General features: G+C 39.6%; 1 protein-coding gene across 1 annotated transcript in view; it reads left to right on the top strand.

Moving 5' to 3' along the window:
• The window catches only part of med25 (mediator complex subunit 25), a 51,898-nt gene that overhangs the window by 11,811 nt on the left and 13,854 nt on the right, over window positions 1-26,233 (top strand). Inside the window, exons 12-15 of the mRNA XM_079564653.1 lie at window positions 8,084-8,169; window positions 9,058-9,115; window positions 9,211-9,318; window positions 13,547-13,723. Coding sequence (XP_079420779.1) covers window positions 8,084-8,169; window positions 9,058-9,115; window positions 9,211-9,318; window positions 13,547-13,723 — 429 coding nt within the window. The remainder of the gene's footprint in view (window positions 1-8,083; window positions 8,170-9,057; window positions 9,116-9,210; window positions 9,319-13,546; window positions 13,724-26,233) is intronic.

Below are 26,233 nucleotides of genomic sequence, written 5' to 3'. Positions count from 1 at the left end.
CATAGGGAAGTGATAGCAGCCACACATTGATAAAAACATGATAAAAAGAGTGCCACACCCAATGGAGTTTGAGCCCTGGGCAAATGGAGAGAGGTTTTGGGGATTCTGTAAACTATACCTTTTGAAACTTGGTCCTAGAGTGGAAACATTTCAAGATAGTGTTCAAGAAACTCAGACGCTCAATCGGTATTTCTCAAACTGTAGTAAGGGGGCTGCTCCAGTTGTAGTTAGTCCATGTTTTAAAAGTACTGGAAAAACACAATAACATAAATCTACGCACTGAGGAGACTGTCAGCAGGTTTTGAAAGAGTTTAATTTACCAAGTGAAAATCAAACAACCATACATATATTTGCAAGAAAACAAGTAACCTTTTTTTTGGGTAAATTTAGTTCAGAACTGGACGATGTTCATACAGTACACAACACAATCTGTATTAAATATAGTGAAAGTGTATATTGAACTGTAGATGAATTGTAGATGATTTCAAATATTGTGGGCTCTCATGTGGCGTTTGAGATTACTCTGAAAGGCAAAGGTGTTGTCACAAACTGAACACTTGTAAGGTTTCTCTCCTGTGTGTGTTCTTCTATGTACATCTTGATTGCCCTTACTAGCAAAGGTGTTGTCACAAACTGAACACTTGTAAGGTTTCTCCCCTGTGTGTGTTCTTCTATGTATATCTAGACTAAGCTTATGAGCAAAGGATTTGTCACAAACTGAACACTTGTAAGGTTTCTCTCCTGTGTGTGTCCTTATATGTACATCTCGATTTCCCTTACAAGCAAAGGTTTTGTCACAAACTGAACACTTGTAAGGTTTCTCTCCTGTGTGTGTCCTTATATGTACATCTCGATTTCCCTTACGAGCAAAGGTTTTGTCACAAACTGAACACTCGTAAGGTTTCTCTCCTGTGTGTCGTCTTGTGTGCATTTGTAAAGTCCATTTTCTCCCAAATCTCCTCCCACAAACAGAGCACTGGTGCTTCTTGCTCTCTCCTCCATCAGGTCTTGACTTGTCTTCATCAAATGGAGGTTCCCATTCTTCATCATTTCCGGCAGAGTTCTCAGTATCTCTCTCTGAGTGGACATGTGGCTCTCCCTGTGTTTTCTCTCGGTTCTCAGTTTGTCTGTGATGAAGCTGTGCGGACTGTTCTCTCTTCACACCGACCGCACTGGACCCTGGGACAGGCCTGAAAAATGAATAGAAATTTAAAGTAACATTTTTGTGAAATGGTGTGAAAGTCGTTGAACCTACACTGGCCTCCGCTCTTGCTCCTGTGTGACGCCCTGCTCCTCTGGCTCCTCTTTAATCCGTGGAGTTTCTTGGTTCAGACCGAAGCCAGAACTTTCTCTATGCAGCAGAACGCGCTGACTGCGGGCCCGGTCCAGGAGCTGCTGTGTCCTCTGGTTCCCCTTTTCAGATTGATGTAGTTCCTCCTCATACTCTGCATTCATTCTTTTGTACAGCGCAAATATATCTTTAGCAGCCGCCGCCTGCCGCTCTTTCACCAACGCGCTGAACTTTTGGCCTTTAGACATTTGTACAAAATCACAAATGGGTGATGACCGCTTCAGCACTAAACTGTGAAAGAGAAAATAGTCAGTGACTCTTCAGTCAATCTCCCATAGCAGGTAAAGCTGGACTTGGAATATCAAATTATAGCCTTTATCTCAACAAATTATGATATATATGGAAACATTTTTACCATAAAGTGCCCAATTGGATTTACTCTTCAAGTATTTTAGTAAGACAGATCTTTGTTGGGAGTTAACCAAGCTAACTGACGGTTGAGCTGTTAGCATTTCTCCTGAGGTTTGAAAACGTTGTCAAAAATTGATGCTGTAAATCCTGAAAATATGTGTAACACCCCCTCATAAAACTTAACACATAAATAAAACATATTTACTTACCTGTAAAATATCCTGTATTTCTAAAATCACCGTTTTGTTTGCCTCGTAGCAGCAGCAACAGTTTGGAAAAAGCTGAAGTGCGTTGCTACGGCAACACACAGTGAAGGCAAGACAATGCAGGCAAATGATAGATGGATGGATGGATACTTTATTAATGTAATGAATGTAAAATTTTCAGGTTTGGGACCAGGTTGCTCTTTTAACCTCTTACCCCTCCAGTTTGGCATTACCCAAATCTAAAAGCGAAAACAAAAAAGTGATCGAAATGCAGCAAAAGAGTGATAAAAAACTACAAAAGCAACAAAAGCTATGAGAAAGCAACAAAAAACAATAAAAACATGCCAAAAAATGACAAAAGCAATGAAGTAATGAAGTAACTAGCACATGACAAAAAGCGACAAAAACGCTTCAAGAATGTGACAAACGCAGCGATAATGTGACGACAAAGTTACGTTCACTTTTGTAGATCTTCAAATGAGGCATTACACTGTTGCTCTCCAGTTGAGAAACTTTTAGATTTCGGTAATGCCAAAATAGAGAAAATGCGCTTGGTTCAATACGATTTCACCTGTAATGAAAGACATTCTATAGTCCAGAGCTTTCAGAACTTTTCAGGTGTGCTTCATTATTACCCAGAACAACTTGTTGCCCCCACAATAAAACGTAGAAACGCTTGTTAACTTGAGCGCTTCCACTTAAAGAACAAACTAAGTAACTTGTTTACCTTAATAAATCCTTTCCGTAGTCCCTCTGGGGGTTATACAAGTGTTGATGGGATGAGTGGAGGGTCTTTCATCTCCCCCTGGTGTCTCTGGCCAGAAAACCACAATTGCAACTTTCCTGCCTCCGGGTCGGAGCCACCAATACACTGCTGGTGTAGTACATACTTTAAGTTATGCTAAAAAATACTACGACTAAGGTGCCTTAACACATTGAGGCCACTCTGTTTTTGGGATTTAGCTGTCGAGTGCCATCAATCCAGACCATTTTTTATGATATTTGTAGCACCACAGCGTATTCTATGTTATAGCTCTCGTTTTAAAGACGAGAATCTAAGCTCTCCGTAGGTGAAAGCAGTTTAGTTCGACGTGCCTCGGTTCCTGAGAAATCCTAAGCTAAACAGAGGCAAGTTTTGATTATAATGACAGAGATAATTAATGTTTTATCAAACAGTCTCCTTTCTGATTAACTCCTCTCTCCAACTCTCTCCTTCTCTCTCCTCACTGGAGTCACACTAACGTTATGGGAAGATGCAAATGCCTAAATATATTTGTTTCAAGTCATTTTTCAATGACAACATTGTTGACAAGTATTGAAACGCCGCGTGTTATCGATCGCATTTAAACAGACTGGTTATGGATTGAAGACTTTAACAGGATGTTTCTCAGTCGTCCTTGGACCCATTTTGACCATTTAAAAACTCAGAGAAACGTTATAGTCTCAACTGTTTCCATATGTACATCTGTAGCCGCTCTGCTTTGTCAAACAAGCTCCAGAGAGTGCGAGAGAAATGTGGGGTTTACAGCTGTTCGCTACGCAACACCATGCCCCAGCAACGCAATAATATATAGAAAATGTCCAAATCCTGACTCTTCACAAATCTATTTCACTTCTGTTCATCACAGAGCTACCAAAATCACACATAAGGTGTATTAGAGTGTCTAAATATTACAATGTAAAAACAAGTTTTCTGTTTTTGGCACTCAATGTGTTAAGTAGTTGTAAAAGCCTGAATAATACATGAGGATCTTTTAAGAACACAACTATGGCTCAGCTTTTTCAAACTTGGCAACACTGTCCGTGTTCCATTAACGTTAGTGTGAGAGAATAAAACACTATTACAAATGGGGCTTTAGCAGTCTCAAATTGTCAGATCACTCTGCTACATTTCTTATTAGTCTCTCGGAGCATGGAGTGATTTGTCCTTACGTTAATGTCCTAAGTTTCGCAACGGCAGCAGTAAAAACTCATTTGAGAAATTAGTTGTTGATAAAAGCCTCGCGCTCTGTGCCAGCTTCGGCTCGGCACGCCCTGATTGCATTGTTAACAGCTTCGTGATACATTGCATTTTGGCCAAATTGCAACCTTCTGTGACTCTCCAGGACTAATTTAAAGCATATAAATTCAAACTGCAATTGCTTTTTCCATTTTTCCGTGGACTGCAAGATTAATTCAATTGAAATGGCGGCAATTAGCAAATCGCAAAAGCAAATATCTCTTTGTCTTCATTAAGTCTCACTATATATGAAAGTTAAAGCTGGGGTACCAAGCTGTATTACATTTATATTTATATTTATATTTATAGACTGTAATTGCTCACTCTCGTCCTGCTCGTCATATAATTAAAATATCATGAAAAAGTGCATTTATTTCTGTTACTCAACTTAAACTGTGAAACTAATATATGACATTCATTCCATGCCAAGTGAGATATGTAGCCTTTATTTGTTATCATTTTTGATTAATGGCTCACAACTTGAAAAAATCTCAGAAAATTTGAATATTTTAAAAATGGACTGTCAAAATTATAACAAAAAAAGGCTTCACATAAGTCACTTTGCATGTAATGAATCTATATCATATATTAGTTTCACATTTTAAGTTGAATTACAGAAGCAAATGCACTTTTTCGTGATATTCCAATTATATGACGAGCACCTGTGGATTCATCTATCCATAATAAATCCATAATAGTAACTCAGTCAGTTCAATATTTTCTCTCCTGTTTCTCCTCCAGTCTGGTTTTGTTAAAATGTACAAATTACGTCATAATTTTTTTAGCGCAATATTTCTGGATTTAACTAAGGCCTTTGATCTGGTTGACCATTACTAGATAAACTTTAATTTATCTGATCTTCACAATAGATGTCATGTCAGTTTGTGTCATTTAATCGTGCTCCATCAGATCAAAGCAATATGGAATTTGGAGTGCCTCAAGGTTCCATTTTAGGTCCAAGTCTGTTCCTATTGTCTGCTTTTTACTGTTGTTTTGACGATTTGTTTAATTGTTTGATTTAACGTTTACCGGCCTGTGCCTGTTTTCATCTTGGATAATAGCTCATGGAGCTTTGTTTGACTTTGTACCACTGGTGGTTCAAGCCAATCACGTGCCAGAATTTCCTGGGCAGCGTTTTCGTTTGTTGACAATGACTGTTAGCGATACTTTTGCTGCGTTCCACTTTCCAAGCTCCGATCTGTAAATGGAAAACCCTTCCGACATGTTTTTTTGGGAAAGTCCAGTTGGATTTCTTTTACGGGAGTTAGAGAAAACATCCACCTGTCGGAGAAGTTATAAAATGGACTGAGATACTAATTTTTGAAAGCAGTTAAAGGGGAAAACAATTTGGAGAAAAAACTTTCTCTAATTATTCAAAAACTACTTTAACAAATGCTGAATTATGATTATAGTTTTCTACTAAAAAAAGATACAAAGACATGGAGAGGGGCAAAGTGGTTCAACAGCCCATAAATGCATAAAAAACAGAGAATGCTAGCATGGTGCTATATGTTAGCATCGTGCTAATGCTAATACTAGCCAGCGCTTGCTATGACTGCCGTTTTTTTTCGCTTCTACTGAACAATCTGCTGTGAATAAACATCCATATGGACCCGATTTAGACCTGACTTTATTTGTATGTGATAAATAAGTTGATATTTCGCCCGAAAATGGCGAAAAAACTGTTTCCCAAAAGATTCTATTTCCCCCCCCCGCGAGGCCACGCCCCCTTCTATGGCGAGATGCCGTCTGTATCTATATAGCCACACTGTTTGGCTTTGTTAACTAGCTATGGTAAAAATCTTCTTCGCAAATGATTTAAACGGGAGCTATTCCAGGTTGAACCATTAGCCGCAGCCTCAACTCTTTTCTAGCTCTCACAAAACTTCCTGCACATTCTGATTGTTGATGTATATTAAATATTGGCATGTTTCGGGCGAGTGTGCAGCTTTGTCAGGCGGCGAAGTGAAGCAGGGCGGGGGCTAATTAAAACTCTTTTGTGTTACTGATCGATAAAAGTGTGTGATATTTAGATGCAGACAATCTACAGCATCTTTTTGTTGCAGCTGCTGTATTCGATCGGATGCTCCTGGGCGAGTTTAAAATGCGCACCATCGCAGTACTTGTCAGAAAAATAACAATTTCATATTTCTCCCCAATTCATTCAGCCCTATTCCCATTTGTGCTTCGTGAAGCCATGCAAAACCTCTTTGTCTGCAGAGAAACCTCAGTTGCTTGTAATGGGTAGACGGAAAAGGTGATGAATTGCGCATTGATTTAGCATTGATTGCTGCAAGATGAAATGCCCCATGGGATCTGTGCAATAATGTCTTTAGAAGGAGGTCTTAATTTTCTCTGACATTTTGCAGCTCAAAATCACATCTTCAAAAGCGCATCAGAGCATTCTCGTCTTAATTGCTTGTCCTGATTGGGGTCAAAATGGATGAATGAGTGAACCAATACTGGAGATATTTTCTAACTTGGCAATCTAGTTGAAGTGTTCCCAGCGGACGAATAGGACACAGGAAGTAGCCTTGTCGTCCTTGGAAGTGATGAAGGACGTCTCATGGCTGAAGTATTGCTTTAGAAGAGCTTTAATCAGGCCCTGGTCGGTCTCACATTGATGATTCATTATTAAAAGGACAAAGAAGAAGAATAGGGTTCTCTGAAATCCTCGTATTAGGGACGATTATACATAAATGGATCCTTTATTTAAAAGCATTTAACTAGGTTCTAGTGTAACATCCTCATCAAAAACATGCCTGGAGGTTTTTTATACATGTCACACTGAGAAATCTATGAGCTCTCTCTGAATTTGTATTGTCTAAACCAGGGGTAGGCAAGTTTGCGTCGTGAAGGGCCGATTTTCATCATTCCCATGCAGTTTCAGATGGAAAATATTGAATAAAAGTTTCCTATAGGCTCGCGACCCACTGAAATGGGTTCCATGACCCACTTTTGAGTCCTGACCCACCAGCAGAGAATCTCTGTTTAACATTATAACCAAGTGGGATGTTCTAACAGGATATTTTTAAAATACTGACACTATTTCTCGCATTTTTAGACTACTTTAACAGGTATTTGATCTCTTATTTGCACAATAATATTTCTCAAAATCGTCTTGGGGACCAGAGGTTCTCTGCTGGAGGGCCGGATTTGGCCCTCGGGCCTGACGTTGCCTACCTCTGGTCTAAACACTTCACCTAATGTTCAGATCCGGTCTGTGGCCAAACTCCCTCACTATCATTGCAAATACTTTTAATTCGAATGCTTTCCATTGCAGCAGTAGAAGCAGGATGAGTGCCCCCTTCTGGCGTTGTGTATAACTGCTACATTATTTAAAGTGGACATATCGTGTATGTGGCTTCAAATAGACTTAAAAACATTATTTTGAGTGCTGCAGCATTGATATTTTCCATTTTATATTTTGAGATAATGGCTCTGTAAGAATTAAATGGTAACAATGAAATACAGGTGATGAAGACTTTGACTGTAGCTCCTCCTCCTGGCAGCTGTAAGAATAACCTATTAAAAAAACTAACTTTCAGTTTTGATTTACGGCCTGGTTTACAGCTTCAGCACAGGCTCAGAACCTAAATAATGTTGGATTATGGGCTTTTCAAATGGGGAGGACAGTTTCAAATTGGAACGATGAAGCAATACTATCCAGGAAGTACCAAACTAAGCGCTTAGTTTGGACAAAAGGGCTAAATTAAACATGATTACCCGAGGATTGCTCAAAACTGTGTGAATTATGTCTTCAACGAGGGAAATAAAGTCAATTTTGCACAAAAAGTTCAAAGCTAAGCCAAAATTAGTTTTAAGAATAAAGCATATTGTTGACAGAACGTTTAAAGAATACCTTTTGTACCTGTTGCTGTCTCTGCTGTCTCTACGTTTTTGTGGAATCTGTAAATTGAAACATGCAATTCTTAGTTTATTCTAAAACTAGGTTCCTAGCTCTGCTCTGGAGGAGAGTTTCCAAGCATTTCCGTTGACCCAGAGGAATTGAAGGAAAGGGGTCAAACGCAGAGGAACACTCCCTACATGGACAATCAATAGCGTTAACTTTGAAATAGTGGTTCTAGTGCCTCTCTCTCTGTTCTGGGCGTACAAATAGCAGGGGTTATAAAACAGCATTTTGACCTTTTTTTGGTTTTGTTTTTGTTCCCTCAGAAGCCGAAAGCCTCGACGATGGACTCGAACACAAAACTGACCAGATCGCTGCCCTGTCAGGTCCACGTCAACCAGGGAGAAAATCTGTGAGTATATCTTTCCAAAGTTAAAATAAAAAAAAACGGTTTGAGAGTCCTGTAATAGGAGGAAAGTCACCTTTTAGTTTTATTAATTGATAAATGACTTGAACAGATTATTTTGTCCAATTTATCAACAATAATTGAGTTTTTCTGAAGATGATGAGTGGGATAGGTCTTGAGGGCAGTATAATTAGTCGAAATTCAATTACAATTTTGATTATTAAACTACACAATTACAAAAATAGCATCACGAAAAAACGATCATTGAGGATGCTGTCCCGCTTGTCCATCCAAAGCGCAGAAAGTCTGTCCTGCGCAGTTTGTTTGTGTGATTCGCTGAACTACCGGCATGATAGAACTGTTGTATTTTTCAGGGATCATTTGAATTGTTTTTAGACATAGCTCTTGAGATAATGCTACCGATAAGTGCTCACCTTTTGCTCAAGGAGAACAGAAGTTTAGAAGCCTCTCTATCCATTGGCCAGACCCTGGTTATCTTCAGAAGAGCCAATCTTACGAACGGATCTCAAAGCAAACTCGTATTTTCCATGCCGCTGTGATGATTTCTGTTCCCTCTGCATTTCACGTGGCAATGGCTCATGCTTTGGTCCAACATAAACAAACAGTGCTGTATGATGATGTCATCAGGCCTCGTGCTTGGTTGGCTTGGGCAGGTGTGAGGGCTGGCCAGCAGGGGGCAGGTCAGACATGGAGGATTAGTTTAGAAAAGACTGAGCATATTTTATGTAATTTGGGCTTTTTTGTAATGTCCAAATAAAATGAAATAATCATAATCATGTTTTTTTCTATAATCGAGCTGTTATTGTCTGTGATGGGGTTGATTTGTTTTGTCATTGCCCACATTTCGCTTTCATTGCTTTTCTTCTATTTCAGGAACACCGAGCAGTGGCCGCAGAAGCTGATAATGCAGCTGATCCCACAGGCTCTACTGGTGAGAGCTTTATCACTCCCACTAAAATGTAAATTACAACTCTGTCGTCTAACTATTTCTCCATCCTCCGTTCGTTATGTCCTTTCTATCTGCAGACGACCCTGGGACCCCTGTTCAGAAACTCGAGGATGGTGCAGTTCCTCTTCACGAACAAAGACGTGGAGTCGCTCAAAGGCCTCTATCGCATCATGGCCAACGGTTTCGTAAGTTATTTTGATTTCTTTGAAGTTGCTACACCAGATTTCAGGATTTTTGGTCGAGCATTAAAAAGCACTACAAGACGTTAATTAATAAGTGCCAAAATTGAAAAAAGGCTTAAAAAGTAAAGTTAAATAAAATGTATTGTCATTGAAAGCATTACATTTGTTTCCATTAGGCATTGAATCGGAATTTCTTTGAAAACAGCAACATTACTTTATCTTTTATGCCACAATTTTATGCTCAAAATTGCATTCAACTGCATGCTTTATGAAATGTATGTAAACTTTTTGTCCGTTCTACACATTTTCTTTGCTCAAAAGTTGCCCAATTTGTTGGATATACTTAAACATATCACAATTGTGCTAAATTCCTCCAATTCATATAATCTTTGCAAGTCTTTAAGGCAGTACTAAGTGACTTGTTTACCTTAATAAATCCTTTCCGTAGTCCCTCTGGGGGGGAATACAAGTGTTAAAGGGAGGATTGGGTGGTCTTTCATCTCCCCCTGGTGTCTCTGGTCAGAAAACCACACTTGTAGCTTTCCCTGCTCCGACCCGGAGGCATCAATACACACCAATAGAATCACGAAGAAGAAGCTAACAGGCTAACGGGCAAAGCTAACTGCGGGATAGTGCCTCTTAATCAGTATTTACAACCAAGTTTGAGTGACAAAAAACATCTCCATTGTGTAATTGGATGTACAATATCCCTGTGTCCCTTTGTCTTTTCTGTCAGCGTAGTATTTACTCTCACGGACAATTAATGAATAAAAAAAAAAAACATGCTATGACACCTGCAGTGGCGCTTATGGCCTCTAGGGGCATGAGTTGCTTAGATCTGCTTTAAGAATTATAAATGCATAGAATTGTTGTGTTGTGGCTGAAGTAAATGTATTCGAGCATTAAAATGGCATGAAAAAGCCTTAATCCCTTTAGGGGTGCAACAACAATAAAAACAAACAATATGACGTGATGAAAACATGATCAAAACGCAAGGTAGGCCTTAGCTTTCAAATGAGGCGTATTGTGCTCCATTCAGGTGGGGTTTCTGAGATTAAATGTGACTTGCTGTTACCTGCATAAACCCTGTATTTGACCCAAACACTCGACAACAGAGCTGGAGCTTGGGCAGAGCCAACAACCTTTGGATTGGTGTGTCCGGTGTGCCACTGCCCCCCAAAGTTCTACTTAGTTTTCATTTAAGGATCTCATTCATTTGATAATAAATCCCTTAACTGTAAAGAAAACTGTTACCATTGCAGTTCAGCATCTATAGCTGTTCCTTTTGTAGTACGGCAGGAATATGCGATGCAACACTTCATACACATGCTTGTAATTATTACCACGTGCCTTGAGGTAGTTTAGGCGGCGCTCGCGTGTTGAGCTATGTGCGATCTCTCTTTGAACACAGATGCAGGCTTGACAATCACCGTGGCTGCACTATAAAGACGATATAAAGTCCTCTGCAGTGAGCAAAATATTCTGAATACGTTGCTAGTTTATTTTGGACTAGTTTAAGAGTCCTTATTACAATCATACAACATAGTTAACACAATCATATGTAAAACCTTTCTAAAATTGTATCTAGTTTTCTTAAAGGAATAGGCCACCGTTTTTACATACTAAGATATGTTCTTCTTACCTTAGCTTACCCTCCCCCTCTCCTCTATAGCTCCAAAACAGGTCAAGATAGAAGCTACCAAGCTCTTCCACGTTTTCCCAATTTAAATATGGTTACGTGAAGTGTTACACTACAAAGTATAATTACACAAAATTAAACAATGTGGATTTTCTAAGCGGATAAAAGGGGAAACTATATTGTAAGGCGTAATAATACCAGGAGTACTTTGGCATCCGCACAGTAAAGTGAAGATTACTGCGCAGTAAAGTGAAGATTACTGCGCGGATTTCGGACCTAGATAGAGGCAAACAATTTGAAACTGTTGCCGTGCCAACCAATGTTATGTCAATGGAAAATGAGTCAAACTGCTCTGGAACTTTACCTCTATGTCACTTCCTGTCGTTAGCTCAAGAATTAAAATAAAAATGACTTTTCTGCCCACCATGTTAATTTACTGCTTCACTGAAGTAAAGTGATAATTATTACAGATGTTATCCATCTAAAAGAATTAAAACCTGTCATATGCATTTTAATGTGTTAAGATGTATTCCTATTATTAAAAAGAATCACCAATAGATGCGCTTCAAAGATGGCATAAACATTAAAAACATAAAAAAAATACATTTAACATGTATAACAAAAGAAAATATGTCGCCAAATTTACATATTTTGATCGTTTTAAATATTATGTTCTAAACCATTTTAATGTTGTTTTTTGAGGGACAGTGCACTTTAATCAACATTATACAAGCAGAAAAAGCTCATTTTTCTCAGCAGCCCCTTTGGCAGATGTCAAAGCCAGCCTAAAAACGAAATAAAATTATACAACAATTTATAAAACACAACTGAGCCTCCACTAGCTAGTTTTTGGCATTATTTTAAAATGAGTAGAATGAGGGAGACTCGCGAATTGCTTCAGGAATTCAGTGTGTTCTGTTTTTGTTTTTTTTCATCCAGTTGTGTCGAAATTAGACTTAAAATGACCCAATGAGGTCCAACCCGAGGCTAAAATGGAAGTAAATTATGAAAGCATGACCTAAACTGAACTTGTTCTTGTTGTCGTCTGCTTTTGTTTTAGTCTTTTTATTGTGGCTTCTTGCAATACTGATATTGCATCACCTAATATTGCAATAATTTCTCCATATATTATGCACAATATTCAAAGTCTGCCATGCACTTCCTCTTCCCTCCTCTAGAGGGAGCTCCTGCCCATGCATTTTCCTCTGCGCCCCAGACAATATGAATTATATCTGCTCTCTCTGCCACTGGCTCGCTAAAACATTTAAATAGTTGAGCTGTTGACGTGAATTGTTAATCGGGCGATACCGCAGAGAAATCCCGCGCTGCCCGCTCTCCAGCTGCGCTCCTTCTCCCCGGCCCCGCGTGAACCGCAGCTGAGGGAAGAGGCGGGCGCGCTCAGAATGAAGTTAACATCATTTGCATTCAATTTGCGAGCAGCCATGTTTGAGTGGGCAGAGGATGTCCCTAAACTGCAGCACATCCCAAATTACATCTGGGGGTCTCGCATCCGTGTGGAACCCTTAGAATGCGATGTGCACTTTCACTGTAGACGTCCTTGATTCATGCATGTGATTAGAGAGGAATTTCTATTTTACATGTTTAGTTTACTCTTTTATTTTTGGGGGTAAAGACTAGCAAATTAGGCCCCTTCAAGTTTTAAATGAAATGTGATTAAATTCAATTATCGAATGGCACTTTTTATTCACTTATAATTAAGGCCTGACCAATATGGATTTTTGGAGTCCGATACCGATATGAAAGGGGTTGGCATGGCCGATAACCGATATAAAGGCCGATCCATCCATCCATTTTCTTCCACTTTTCTGTTGCCGGGTCGTGAAATCACTGTGCACCAGCCCCCTATGGCTCCTCCTGCAGGACGGCCTCATAGTTCTAACCAGGCCTGTTGGTCTCTCATGGGAGACAAAATGACATAGATGTAGTTATTGACAAAATAACTACGTTCAACGGGGAAATCATGGCGGATTTACAGACTCTCCCTCCCTAGCTCAGACGAAGCATGTTCCTAAAAAGGGCATAAGAGCGGGATCTTCACTGTCGACTCCGCCCTTACAGGCGTGTAGTTCGCGCTGCTCCAATGCTAGCAGCCCGGTCCTCATTAGTACGAGATTTTGAACATTTTTCTTACAAAAACCAGCCTGGTTTCTTTAATTGTAACTAACAAGCGTTATCATAGGAGGAATATATAGCTGTAGAAAGTTTAAGAAAACTAGAAGCCAGGCTTTAAAGTTGTTTTTAACTTGTCTAAAGGGCAATGCTTTCCAATGAGGTACTAGCGGCTATATGGAGGTAAAAAAAAAATTAATAAAAAAATTAATAAAAAAAAAAACAAAAAAAAAAAAAACAACACACACACAACAGCTCTCTCCCCTTTGGGAGATCATATAAGGGAGATCATATAAGATCATATAACTTTTATCACATTTGAACCATAGACGTTAGACAATAAACTTAAATGTGTAGCAGAATAAGTCAACTCAGCTTATATTTCACTTCAAGGAAAAGAGAATAGGAGAATAAGCTGTGAGTCCTCTGTGTCTTGAAAACTGAAACATGATTGCTTTCCAGGCGGGCTGCGTGCACTTCCCGCACACCACGGCGCCCTGCGAGGTTCGGGTGCTGATGCTGCTGTACTCGTCCAAGAAGAGGATCTTCATGGGCCTCATCCCCAACGACCAGAGCGGCTTCGTCAACGGCATCCGACAGGTCATCACCAACCACAAGCAGGTCCAGCAGCACCGCGCGGTGAGTCCCACAAACCAAACGCAGTCAAGACCGTGCACTTTGTGTTGTCCAATATCACAACAACAAACTTTATTTTGAACTCTAAACAAATCCATGTGAAGATTTGGGCCGTGTCCCCAGGCTGCTGTGAAGTTCGAAATGATTCGAGCGTGAACACAGCAGTCTGGCGTTAGACAGGTTGCCAATATTTAGCTCAAAAGTTGAACGTATCCAATTCTCATTCCTCTGTTTGTTGAAATGTTTGCAAATCTGAAGAAATAATATATGCGTATTATCCTTTGGGTTTAAGGTAGGGATGAACGATATGGAAAAAATTTCATATCTCGATATTCATACCAGAAATCTCAATATCGATACAATATTGACGTCAAAAATGAAGCATTTTTCTGAAAAATAAAATCATAATATAAGAGTGCAGTTTTAAAAATGAAAATCTATGTCATTTATATCTTGCTTTTTCAATTTTAATATTGTGAATGTTCATATCTCGATATAAATACGATAACGATGTATTTTTCTTTTGCGATATCTCGAAATAAATATGATAATGATATATCTTTCAGGCCTAGTTTAAGTAAATATCTAGTATTTGGGCCCTAAAACGGCGTTAAATGGCATAAAAGAGGCTAGATGCAAGTTAGCCATTTTATGCTCATTACTGCCACCTCAGGTCATACATGTAACTGCACCTTCTATATTAAGCTCTTGCATGACGGCACTTCAAACCCGAATTAACTCCTTTTTTGAGTGACAGTGCAGGATTTTAAAGGCAGTTGTGGTGAATATGTCTGGACTCATTCTACACATTAGGACATTGTTGAAACATGTAGGGGGTGGAAAATACTTATTTTTAACATTGTTAAACTCCTTATAGTCCCTTTAAATCTGACTTACTAAACCCTGCTTTATTTCTGTGGAATGTCTCAAACCTCACGGAGCCCGGCCTTCATTAGGGGCGTCAGATGAATAAGAACGACTTGTGCAGCCCTCTTTGCTCACATTTGTGTCTGTTGTAATGTATGCTGCTGTACCTCCAGGTCCCTGTGGCCCTCTTTAGTCTAGTCGTCTCAGTCTTGACCATCTCGGGCTAATGCTGTTGGTTAATGACCACCAGATGTTGAATCCAAGCCCCTCGGAGACTATCTCTTATGGCTCCTAACGCGGCTCAGAGGTGATAATGAGTGGGAATTACGAGCGAGCGGCGCCTGGGAATCGAGGTGCACTGTCTACGGGCATTAAACTGCATTGTTATTGACGTTTCATTTAGCCGGCCGCGTATCCTCCCCGCAAAACCCTCGGCGGCGGGCTAATGGGGCTAGCTTTAGCTACACTTGCGTCTGCTCACAGCGGCGACTCCCGACTCATTATCCAGCTCTAAATGAAAATGGAAGTGCCCCATACGTCCCGGCATTACGGTAAATGTACGCTCCGAAGCAGTTGTTTTATGCATGATCGTTTAGGATTAATTGTGCAATCTAAATCTGAGGGAGCGGCTGTAATTTTAGCTGAACAGTAAAACAATCAAACCAATATAAACCGTTAGGAGAAATGAGGTGAGCGGGAAATTAAAGGAAATGTCTCAATCCGACCAAGTGCGAGAGAGATGTTGGAAAAGCCGATTTGCACCGCGTTTTAGCCAATCGGAGCCAAGTAAAAACGTCTCTGAACATTAAAGCACTTTACTTACGTAGGACCTGATTTATTAAGTGTTAAAGACGCAGCAAATGAAAACACAGTGGCCTAAAGTAAAGCCCCCCCCCCCCAGTTTTCCAAATCCCAGTGCTGTTCATCGTATCTGTCCTAAAATGCGGGTGAGAGGTTATTAAGTAATTTACTGTATTTTCAGTATTTTCATGGCACTTTAACGGTATTTGATCCTGGGTTTCTTTAATAATATTTCTCAAAATCATCTCGGGAGCCTCCATGCTGGATTTTCTCTCAAGGCCTGACATAGCCTAAAACCTGACCTACAGAATCTAAACTTTCTATTCTTGTACTTCGTCATTTTATACTCATTACTGCCACCTCAGGTCATACGTGTAACTGCACCTTCTATATTAAGCTTGTGCATGACGACACTTGTGGTGAACAGGTCTGAGCTCATTTTACACATTAGGACATGGCTGGAACATGTAGGGGGAGGAAAATACTTTTTTAAACTCTAACTGTATAGTCCCTTTAACCATATTGTGACGGTCCTCTTTTAATAGAGGAATTTGTCTTGTCTTATTTAAAGGAACAGGCCACCGTTTTTCCATACTGAGATATGTTCTTACCTGAGCTTAGACGAGTTGATACTCACCTGTCTGGTCTTTGTGCCTGTGGAATAGCTTGGTTGCTTCTAACTTCACCCCGTTTGGAGCTATAGGAATATACTGGGAGAGGCCAAATGCTAACAACATCTTTGGTCTTTTTGCGTGACTGAGGGCACACACAAAGACCAGACAGGTACGCATCAACTCGTCTAAGCTCAGGTAAGAACGTATCTCAGTATGGAAAAACGGTGAACTATTCCTTTAAGGCAACATTTTTTTCACTTATGAATACTTTATTTAAAAAAATAAACAAGATTCAAAATCTCTAACTCATATAAACAAATTGAAAACATAAATTTAACCGATCGCATTTTCTCCAGTTCAGTTTTTCTCAAATCTAAAAGCTTCTCGAATGGGGCTTACAGCCTTTAGCCTCATTTGAAAGCTAAGACCTACAAAATTGATCGTGACTTTTTTGTTGCATTGTCGCTGCTTGTCACAATTTTGTCTTGTCTTCTGCGATTTTTTTCCCCTTGCTTTTTCACACTTTTCTGTTGTTTTTTGTTCACATATTTGTCACTTTTTAGTTGTGTTTTTGTCACATTCTTATTGTATTATTGTTGCTTTTCCGGCACATTTTTGTTGCTTGTTTTGTGGCTATTTTTTGTTTTATTTTCATCCTCGTTTCTGTCTCTATTTTGACGCTTTGTTCAAGAAGCTTTTAGATTTAGGTAATAACAAACTGGAGAAAATGTGCTCTGTCCAGGTGGGGGTTAAGAGTTTAAACCTGGCTCCATCCATTATTTAGATTCTGTCGCTGACAATATAGGTCATTCTCACACATACATGAAAACTTTCCTCACTAACCTCATTGTTCCCATCATTGTCATCTGCATGTGTAAAAGCCCGTACATCCCAGTGCACGTTTCCCTCCCCCTTTCATCATTCGTCAGCCCGTCTGTCTGTAAATCGCAGTGGGACGCTCAGCACTCGCTCAGCACATTTGTTCATATTTTTGATGCTCGTCCGGCGCTCGCGTGTTCGCTCCGGCTGAGATAAGTGTCCGTGTTGCATATTTGTGACAGAGAAGAGCTCCGGGGCATAAGAGTAGGGCCATAATAAGCACCGCACACGGGTTTTATATCTTTGACAACACCTCATTGCTTTGTTCTTCGCGGCTATGTTGCACACAAGGGCCATAAAAGCGGCTACAGTGAATTTTCCGGCACATATCCGCGCGTAAATCGACAATGCTTTCCCCTTCTTCTTTTTTTTCACCGCTAAACAGAGCGACGAGAGCTGCATCTTTGTGTTGGCTGCAGTGTAAGGGCCACTGGTTGGGTAGTTTTAGATGGTGTTGAACCTGGAGGGCCAATGGAAACGGAGTAGTTGTTTTGTCATTTGTCTCAGAAGGGAACGGGATGAAGGCAGTCACCAAATGAACATCGGAGCTTTAGTCTTTGGGAGGATGCTGAAAAAGAATGTGTCGTTGGCAAACAAACTGTTAGTGTAATGTGTTAAAAAACGGCCTCAATGCGATGGTTGATTTCCCCATTTAAATGCAGCCAACGTGAAGCAATTACTACTAGAGCTGCACATTTCATCACAGTGGAATTGATGGAACCTTTTCAGCCCCCCTGTCTGAACTGAGCGCATTTTCTCCAGTTCAGCTTTACCCAAATCTAAAAGCTTCTTCACTCATTAACTGCCAAAGACCTCTATAGACGTCAATTTGATTTTTCAATGGGAACAGCTGCTGCAAAGCCTTGAGCATGTCTGGTGTTACAATCTTAGTTGTGCTGCCTAATGCTGCCACCTAGTGACTCAATAAAAGAACTAAAAGTTATTTTATTGAGTCACTAGGTGGCAGCATTGCTCTTTCGTTGTCTCAGCTTTTTGGTCAGAAAACCGCATTTTGGGTGATTTCACCTTTTTTCTACAGACCATTACCAAAGAATGGAAAGAGGTACAAACAAACTCTTTTTTTTTTGATGAAAGAAGAGAGTCTAATCTTTCTTTTGGTGGGTTTCGTGTTGACATAGACCTAGACCTAAATTTTCTGTGGGTCTTTGAAAAAACAGTCAAAATCCTGAAAAACCTCTGGCAGTGGGGAGCTCTCCGATTTGAAAATGGCTGGCAGTCAATGAGTTAACTGGAGCAACAGTGTAATGCCTCATTTTAAAGCTAAGATCTACAAAAATGATCGTAACTTTTTTGGCAAATTGTCGCAGCGGTTTTGTCACATTTTTGAAGTGTTTTTATCTATTTTTTGCTGATTTTTCATTGCTTTTTTGTTGCTTTTATGACGTGTTTTCGCTATTTTTTTGTCAATTTTTTGTTGTGTTTTGGCCACATTTTGGCCACTTTTTAGTTGCTTTTCTGTGGCTTTTTTGTAGGGATGCACCGATACTGATACCACATGCTTGTACTCATACTCGTACTCATTAATGAGGTCCCGATACCAGACCTCATTAGCCGGCAGCTACTTCTTAGTTCTTCTTTAGTGGAAATACAATATTCCACATAGAGCTGACTTTATTACAGACGACACTCCCTAAATCAGAGTCTGTGCTGGATTCAACCAGAGCTAAATGTTGTTAGTGCTGCAGCGTGGAGTCTGCAGTGTTTACAAGATACATGCTAAAGTTGCTAAACTAGCCGCTAACTCGCAGCTAGCAGTTCAGGCAATTCTTACCCCGTTTTATGCGCAGAGCTTATTCAGCTGAAAAACTAACCCAGCGACTAAAAAGTATAAAGACATACAGCATGTCCCATACTGAGCGAAAATGAGCTGCAGCAAAACAATCAAAATGCTGTTGGCCACTGGCTAAATTGCTATAAACACACGAGAAAATCTACACGGAGCTGAAGTAAAGGAGAAAAGAGCATTGAGCTGCAGTAATAAGTAACATCTCAATACTATTGTTAAATAAAAATACATAAAGGAAATGTAAATGAGTAAATGAACTAATTACAAACCAATCTCCTGCGAAAGTCAGTCTATAAACCGTCTATTCACTAAGAAAATGCCTTGTACTCGTATCGTATCAAAGTTCTTGTACTCGTATCAGTTTTAGAAAATGTGGTATCGGTGCATCTCTAACAATAAGTTGATATAGTAATAATCATGACGGCCCCACATACAGCCAATAAAAGATGAAGTATGTACTGACAAAAAGTTCCATAATTCACCTTTAACTCCTTTAACTATCAAAGTAAAAACACTTGAGTGCCACATACGCAGCATCATTACTGCAGCTAAAAAAAAACACTTTTAAAAATGGTCCTCTGCCTCCATTACGTGTCTGCCTCCTCTCATCGCCGCTTGTTTACTCACTTCACTAATTTCGTGAAACGCGACAGCTTTATACGTCTCCAGTCCTTGTGTCTGCGTGAGAGAGAGAGAGAGAGGGGGACACATTTACCGCAGACATTAAATTATGATGATTCTTCCTCCCTCTCTTGTGTATCGTTGCATATTCAGCCCTGCATTGCTAATAGGGGAGCGCTACAGCAATCTTAACATAATTAAAATTTCAATTTCACTCGTTAAATGCTGTGCAGAGCGGCAGAGATCCAGGGAAAGCCGAGCAAAGTGCGGGGTGTATCTGGCTGCGGAGCAAAATTGAGAATTAACTTTATTTCTGTAGCTGTAAAAAAAAATGGAAGCATGTGACCAAATTAATAGCAATTAAATGGGAAATAAAGGGAATCTTGATTTGTATTATTTGTATTATTATATACTTTATATACTTTTTAAAGACATCTTGGATATTGCGGGTTTAAGTATGAACTTTCAAACGTGGATGAGTCTTATCTCTGGTCTCTGGTATTTGTTTAATCTCAATCAATCCAATTCATTTGATTTACTGCCCAGTTCTAGCAATAATAGATACATTGGCGCGTGATCTAAGTCAGCTCTTTCACACTAAGCTTTCAGTTTGAGTAAATCGTGTCTAAAGTGGTCTGAACTGAACTGGTCTGAACTGACTGACCCGGGCTGATACACAGACATAAACATCTCAAGGTTTTCTCTGCAGAGAATGCCTCATACTGCACAACACGAAATGTCCCGCCCCTATCCGACCCCCCCTCCCTCTGAGTCCGCCTCACCACTTCTAGCCCCCACCACCCCTCCCTTTTTTGTATCGAAGAAAAAATTCCACCGTGCTTTCCGCACGTACTGTGTATCATCCAAAAAATGTGTTATGTGTTAATGTGTGTGTATGTGCTTAAGACTTGCTTCTTACTTTTTCTGTAACTTTCGAAAGAAAAGAGTGGTGCGCACTGAATGGGTGCTGCTGCCGGGATGCTCTCTCATCGAATGTAATTTCTCCATCTGTGAGATCAATAAAGTATTATCTTATCTTATCTTATCTTATCTTAACTATGTTTAAACTATGTCTATGCCAGAGAAACACTTAACTTCAATCCATTACTGAAGCACGGGAGCGGCCCGAGATCTACAAAACAAGACACGAGAGTGCAGGGTTCACGAGAATGACACAAGATTTTGACATGATTTGTACCAATGAGCAAAGATTTCCTTTTAGTGAACAGTTTAAAAAGAGAAAAGTGAAAATCAATATTATGTAAACAGTGGTGAGTAACTAAGTAGTAGTAAAAAATTCCAAGAGGGTCTGAATTAGAGGCCGACCGATATGGGTTTTTCTAAGACTGATGCCGATATGCTCGGCCGATATTTTCGATTGATGGTTTTGGCTGATTTTTCCAAATGTCTGCTCTATAATCCTGTAAAAACACAAATACTTGGCCGCTTGAGCATTGGCCGATTTTATTTTCTTACTTTAGGTGATCCAATCATATTTTCTGTCCCAGCTTTGATTAGTTGTCATTAGCATATTGTTACTAGCCGTGACATTATGCGCAGCGATCAAAAATACAATAGTGGAGGTTAAAACTAACTCAGTGATTGGATTCTCCAGATTCTGCACTTCAAAATGACGCAGTCTACTGTCCATATTGACCGAGGTTTAGTGAAACCTGTGATTAACAAACTTGAAGGTAACCAATTTTTTCATAGCAATGTTTCTCACCTCCCCTGAGGCCTAGGGAGTTGTAAAGCCCTGACTTTGCTCTTTCCAGTGCAAAAAACAGGAAGTCTCTATCATTTTCAGTCCTGGAAATGTCACCTTTTTTCAGAGCTAGATCGGCCAGTAGCTGATTTTGTAAAATCCCCAAATATCGCCTCGATATATCGGCCTCTAGTCTGAATGCAGCCATCTTGGCGCTCCACACCTCCACAGGATGTGACGTCACCTCCACTCACTTTTTTCCGCAACATTTATTTCAATGAATCTCAATAAGACGTCTCTTGTAAACTTGACTCTCCTTAAGGTTAGGTTTAGGCTTAGTTTGGATTAGTTTAGTCCTGTGGATGTGTGGAGCTCCACGAATCACATGCCCATCCATCAGCTGCATCCACACCCTTCTCAAAAATTCCTTAAGGAACCTTTAAAGCCACACTGCACAACATTTCACCCAATAAATGGAAAACAATTCCTAGCATGTATTTTATTTCCGAGATTTTGTTGTTGTTGAAAAATACCTACGAAATGAACAATGAAAGCCTGTGTGTTTGCTGTGAGCTGCTCACTTCTCCTCAGAGCTAAATGTAACTTTACTGGAAGAAGGACGTCTCCAGCTCGTCTCCATGGAGATTCCAATATTACTCTACTCAGGGATGAAAAATCTTGTAGCTTTTCGATCTTGTGAGATCTTGGCCCATTCTTACTAAAGCATGTATTTCATTTTCTCCTATCTCCTAAATTAATAATGTTTTTTGTTTTTTTTACCCAGCCGCCAATACCTTTGGGCTGGAGTTTTTGTTTGTTTTGTTTTTTTTAACTTCAAACATGTAATTTGACAAAAATGTATCATGACTTTGAATACCTCCTGATGTAGTCTTCTTATTTAGTTAAAGGAATAGGCCATCGTTTTTACATACTGAGATATGTTCTTACCTAACCTTAGACGAGTTAATATATCCCCGTCTGGTCTTTGTCCGTGCGCTCTGTCACACAAACGGAGCACATACGCAGCCTCTCCCACATGTCACATAGCTCCAAAAAAGCTCACGATAGAAGCTACCAAGCTCTTCCACGTGTTCCTTATTTAAATAAAGTTACGTGAAGTGTTTTCAAAAGGTTATTAAAGGTTATTAACGGAAGTGAGCGGGGGAAGTCTTTAGGAGTTAATGCGCGGACGTTGTGCTCCTCGTATCATTACGCCTCACAATATAGTCCCCCTTTTTATCTGCTTATAAAATCGACGTGTTACATTTCTGTGTAAATATACTTCGCTTGAAAACACTTCACGTAGCTTTATTTAAATAGGGAACTCGTGGAAGAGGTTGGTAGCTTCTATCGTGAGCTTTTTTCGAGCTATATCACATATGGGAGAGTATGTGCTCCGTTTGCGTGACAGAGCGCACGGACAAAGACCAGACGGGTATATATGAACTCGACTAAGGTTAGGTAAGAACATATCTCAGTATGTAAAAACGGTGGCCTATTCCTTTAAAAACCCCATTGAGACTAATCCAGACCTATTCTATTCTATTCGAATTCGCCTTGAAGGGATATTTCAGGCTTTTTGACATAGGGCCTCATTTCCTAGTTTTCCAGGGTGTTGTTGATTTCTGGAGATATATATTTTTTAATTCATGCAGTTTAGTGATGCTAGTGCTAGGCTAGTGCATGTCTATGGTAACTTGTGGTATGGTAACTACCAGATGATTTTGAAGTTTTTAATGCAGGCTACTAGTTATCATAGTCATGCGCTAGCCTAGCACTAGCCTAGCACCACTAAGCTCTTCAAATAAAAGGACTGCATGAATTAAAAAAAAAATCCGTAAATATCCCTTTAAGCTCTATCAGAAGACCCTACCCACATACCATTAATCATTTCATTTTCAAAACAACTACCACAGTCATCTAAAAGAACTGTATTTTCTCCTGCTGTTCTGGTCCACTGTAAACGTTACGTAAGATCTCGCGGGTTAGTTGGTCAAGGACGGGGTATAAATCATGACTAATGCATCCGAACGGGGCAGCTGTTGTGGGTGCGCGGCGTGGACAACACGTGGAACGGCCGTACGCTCCCAGCCTGATCCGGACTGTAGTAAGATGGATCGCCGAGGTGCCTTCCACACCAGCGTGTACTTAATAATTCAGGCTAAAACAGGCACAGAACGCTAGACTTACCATGACGACGACTTCTACTACTACTAACACTGCTGCTGTAGGGCTGCCATCTTCAACCATCATCTGGGGTATTGTGACTTTATGAAGATAATATAGATGAGATGTGGAAGGTTTGATATATCCCCATATTATATGGGGATTTTAAGCAAATAATGCAATTATTGAATCCGGCTTTTGTTTTTTTGCTCTAAAATTAAGTTTGGGCTCCTAAATAGCATAATGCATCGCCTCTATTATACACAATTTGCACATGATATATGACTGTGATGTGTTTCTCCTCTTTGCTCAGTTCAACACACTGAGCCATGCTTAGTCAAGGCTTAGTCCATCTGGTTTAGTCCTGGTTCTGACCGGCTGCTGATTGGGAAACAACAGCAAGCAAATTACGATTGCGCATGCATATTTTCCTCCGCCTTTTTTTTTTTTTTTTTTTTTTTTTTTTTTTAATACTTTTATTTATAACTTTTTTATACATTGCAATAATACAAACAAAGCAGACTGGTCAAATATACATTGGAGATTTACAATGATTACATTGGCAATACAGAGTCCAAATGCAGCCGGTTAGGACCAAAGTGGTAGTCCGTTAAGATCTCTATTGCATTCTAGTCCCATTGCATCCAGGGGTTTCCTCCAAGTCTCTGCAAAGGCCTGAGTTTTGCCTTCAATAAAGTGTCCAAGTTTCAGCATGGTCATCAAGTCGACGATCAGAGATTTCCATAGAGAAATGGAGGGAGGGTCATCCCCCACCCATTTCAACATTATACTTTTTCTGGCCAGCATCAATAGTGATTGAACCACATTTTCATGCTTTTTAAATGAAACTGGGACAAGACCAAGCAAACAAATCAAAGGATTTTCAATTACTGGTTGTCCTATTGCTTTGCTTATGTTAGAGCAGACGTTTTTCCAGAATTTCTGTATGTAAGCACATTCCCAAAGGCAGTGAAATCTTGTGCCCACATGAGTTTTACACTTTGAACAGTTTGGTGATATTATATTTACTGAAGATATTTGGAGATATGTACACATTATGTAAAATGTTGTACTGCACTTCTTTAAATTTGTTACAGATTGAAACCTTTGACGGTAAAGACAGTATTTTGTCCCAGGTCTGTGAAGTTATCTCACATTTAAGTAAGACTCCCCATGACTTTCTCAGCCAGGAAAGTTTGTCCACACTGATGGAATATAATTCTGAGTAGAATTTGGAAATAAAATGTTTATGTTCTTTCTTATTAATTAGGAAAATTTCCAAGTTATAGGAGTCTGATGTAAGCTTAAGAGATTTATTTTTTTGTTGTACATAATGCCTCAGTTGTAAATATTTATAAAAGTCCTTATTCTGTAGGGAATATTGATTTTTGAGGGAGTCAAAGGATTTAAATTCTCCGTGTTTGAACAGGTCGTAAAACCTCTGGACCCCGGCCGAGTGCCAGTTTGCAAAACTTGCTCTTAAGATTTGTGGAGAAAGATTTGGGTTATGGACCAGTGTGGACAAAATTGAAAATGAATATTTACCTTTAGAAAGTTTTTGAAGTTTAGCCCAAGCTTGTAATACATTATTCAATAAAAGATTATTTCGAATTTTGTCAGACAGTGCGTTCAATTTGACACCCATTAGGTTGACAGGCGATGTTGGCTTACAAAGTACTGATTCAATATTAAACCATGGTGACTCTGATTTTTCGTGTATCCATGCACTCAGTATCCTAGCTTGTACTGCAAAAACATAATAATCTATATTAGGAAGGTTCCAACCGCCCTGTTCTTTAGGTAGTTGGAGTGTTTCTAATTTGATTTTTGGTTTTCTTCCTGCCCATATAAAGTCTGCCATAGCTTTATTAATTATTTTAATGTCCTCAGATTTCAATATAATAAACAACATAGAAATAGGATATAATATTTTAGGTAGTATAACCATTTTTATGAGATTAATTCGGCCTAGAAAAGAAATTGGGAGAGCCTTCCATCTTGTCATTGTGTCACATATACTCTTGATGGTCCCATCAATATTTTCTGTGTATAACTGATTCAACTGTGGGGTTACTCTTACTCCCAAGTAAGTAAACCCTGTTGGTTCCCAACGAAAGGGCTTAACATAAAGAGGTTCTGCATTTCCCGTGTCAGATAAAGTCATAATGACTGATTTGTCAAAATTCACTTTGTAACCAGATATTAGACCAAAATCCCGTATACACCCAATTAGGACTGACAAAGAACGAGGAGGATCGGTCAATGTCAACAGAATATCATCAGCGTATAGTAGTATTTTATGTTCCATCTCCCCAATCCTAACACCATGAATATTTGGATTCTGCCTAATGGCCATGGCTAGTGGCTCGATGGCCAAGGCAAACAACAATGGTGAGAGGGGACTGCCCTGAGCTGTGCCCCTGCCCAGCTCGATAGGAGAGGAGAGCAGACCGTTAGTTAAGACCGACGCTGTTGGACATTTATATAATAATTTGATCCAACCCACAAAATTGTGACCGAAACCAAATCTTTCCAGTATCTCAAACATATACTGCCATTCGATTCTATCAAACGCCTTTTCGGCATCCATAGAAACAACTGCCCCTGGAATTTTGTTACAATTTAGAAAATGGATAATATTAAACAGGCGTCTGGTGTTGTAATAAGAGTTGCGCCCCTTTATGAAGCCGGTCTGGTCAGCTCCCACTACCGAGCACACTACTTTTTCCAATCTGAAGGCTAATATTTTTGAAAGTATTTTGTTGTCTACCCCTAAAAGGCTGATAGGTCTATACGACGAACATAGTTCAGAATTTTTACCCTTTTTTGCAATTAGCGTTATATTAGCATGATACATAGAATTTGGGAGTCTAGCTTCTTCAAAGGACCTGTTGTAAACTCTAAGCAAAAGACTGCTAATTTTCCCTTTCATAGTCTTGAAAAACTCCACCGGATATCCGTCCGGCCCCGGACTCTTCGCTGATTGAAGAGAAGCAATTGCATTGTCTACCTCTAACTGTGTAATAGGAGACTCCAAGAAATTTGTTTGAGCC

Source organism: Gobius niger, assembly GCF_951799975.1.
Source record: "Gobius niger genome assembly, chromosome: 10".
Taxonomy (NCBI): Eukaryota; Metazoa; Chordata; class Actinopteri; order Gobiiformes; family Gobiidae; genus Gobius; species Gobius niger.
Note: the sequence above shows the minus strand (reverse complement) of the source record. Positions and strands in the feature narration are given on the sequence as shown.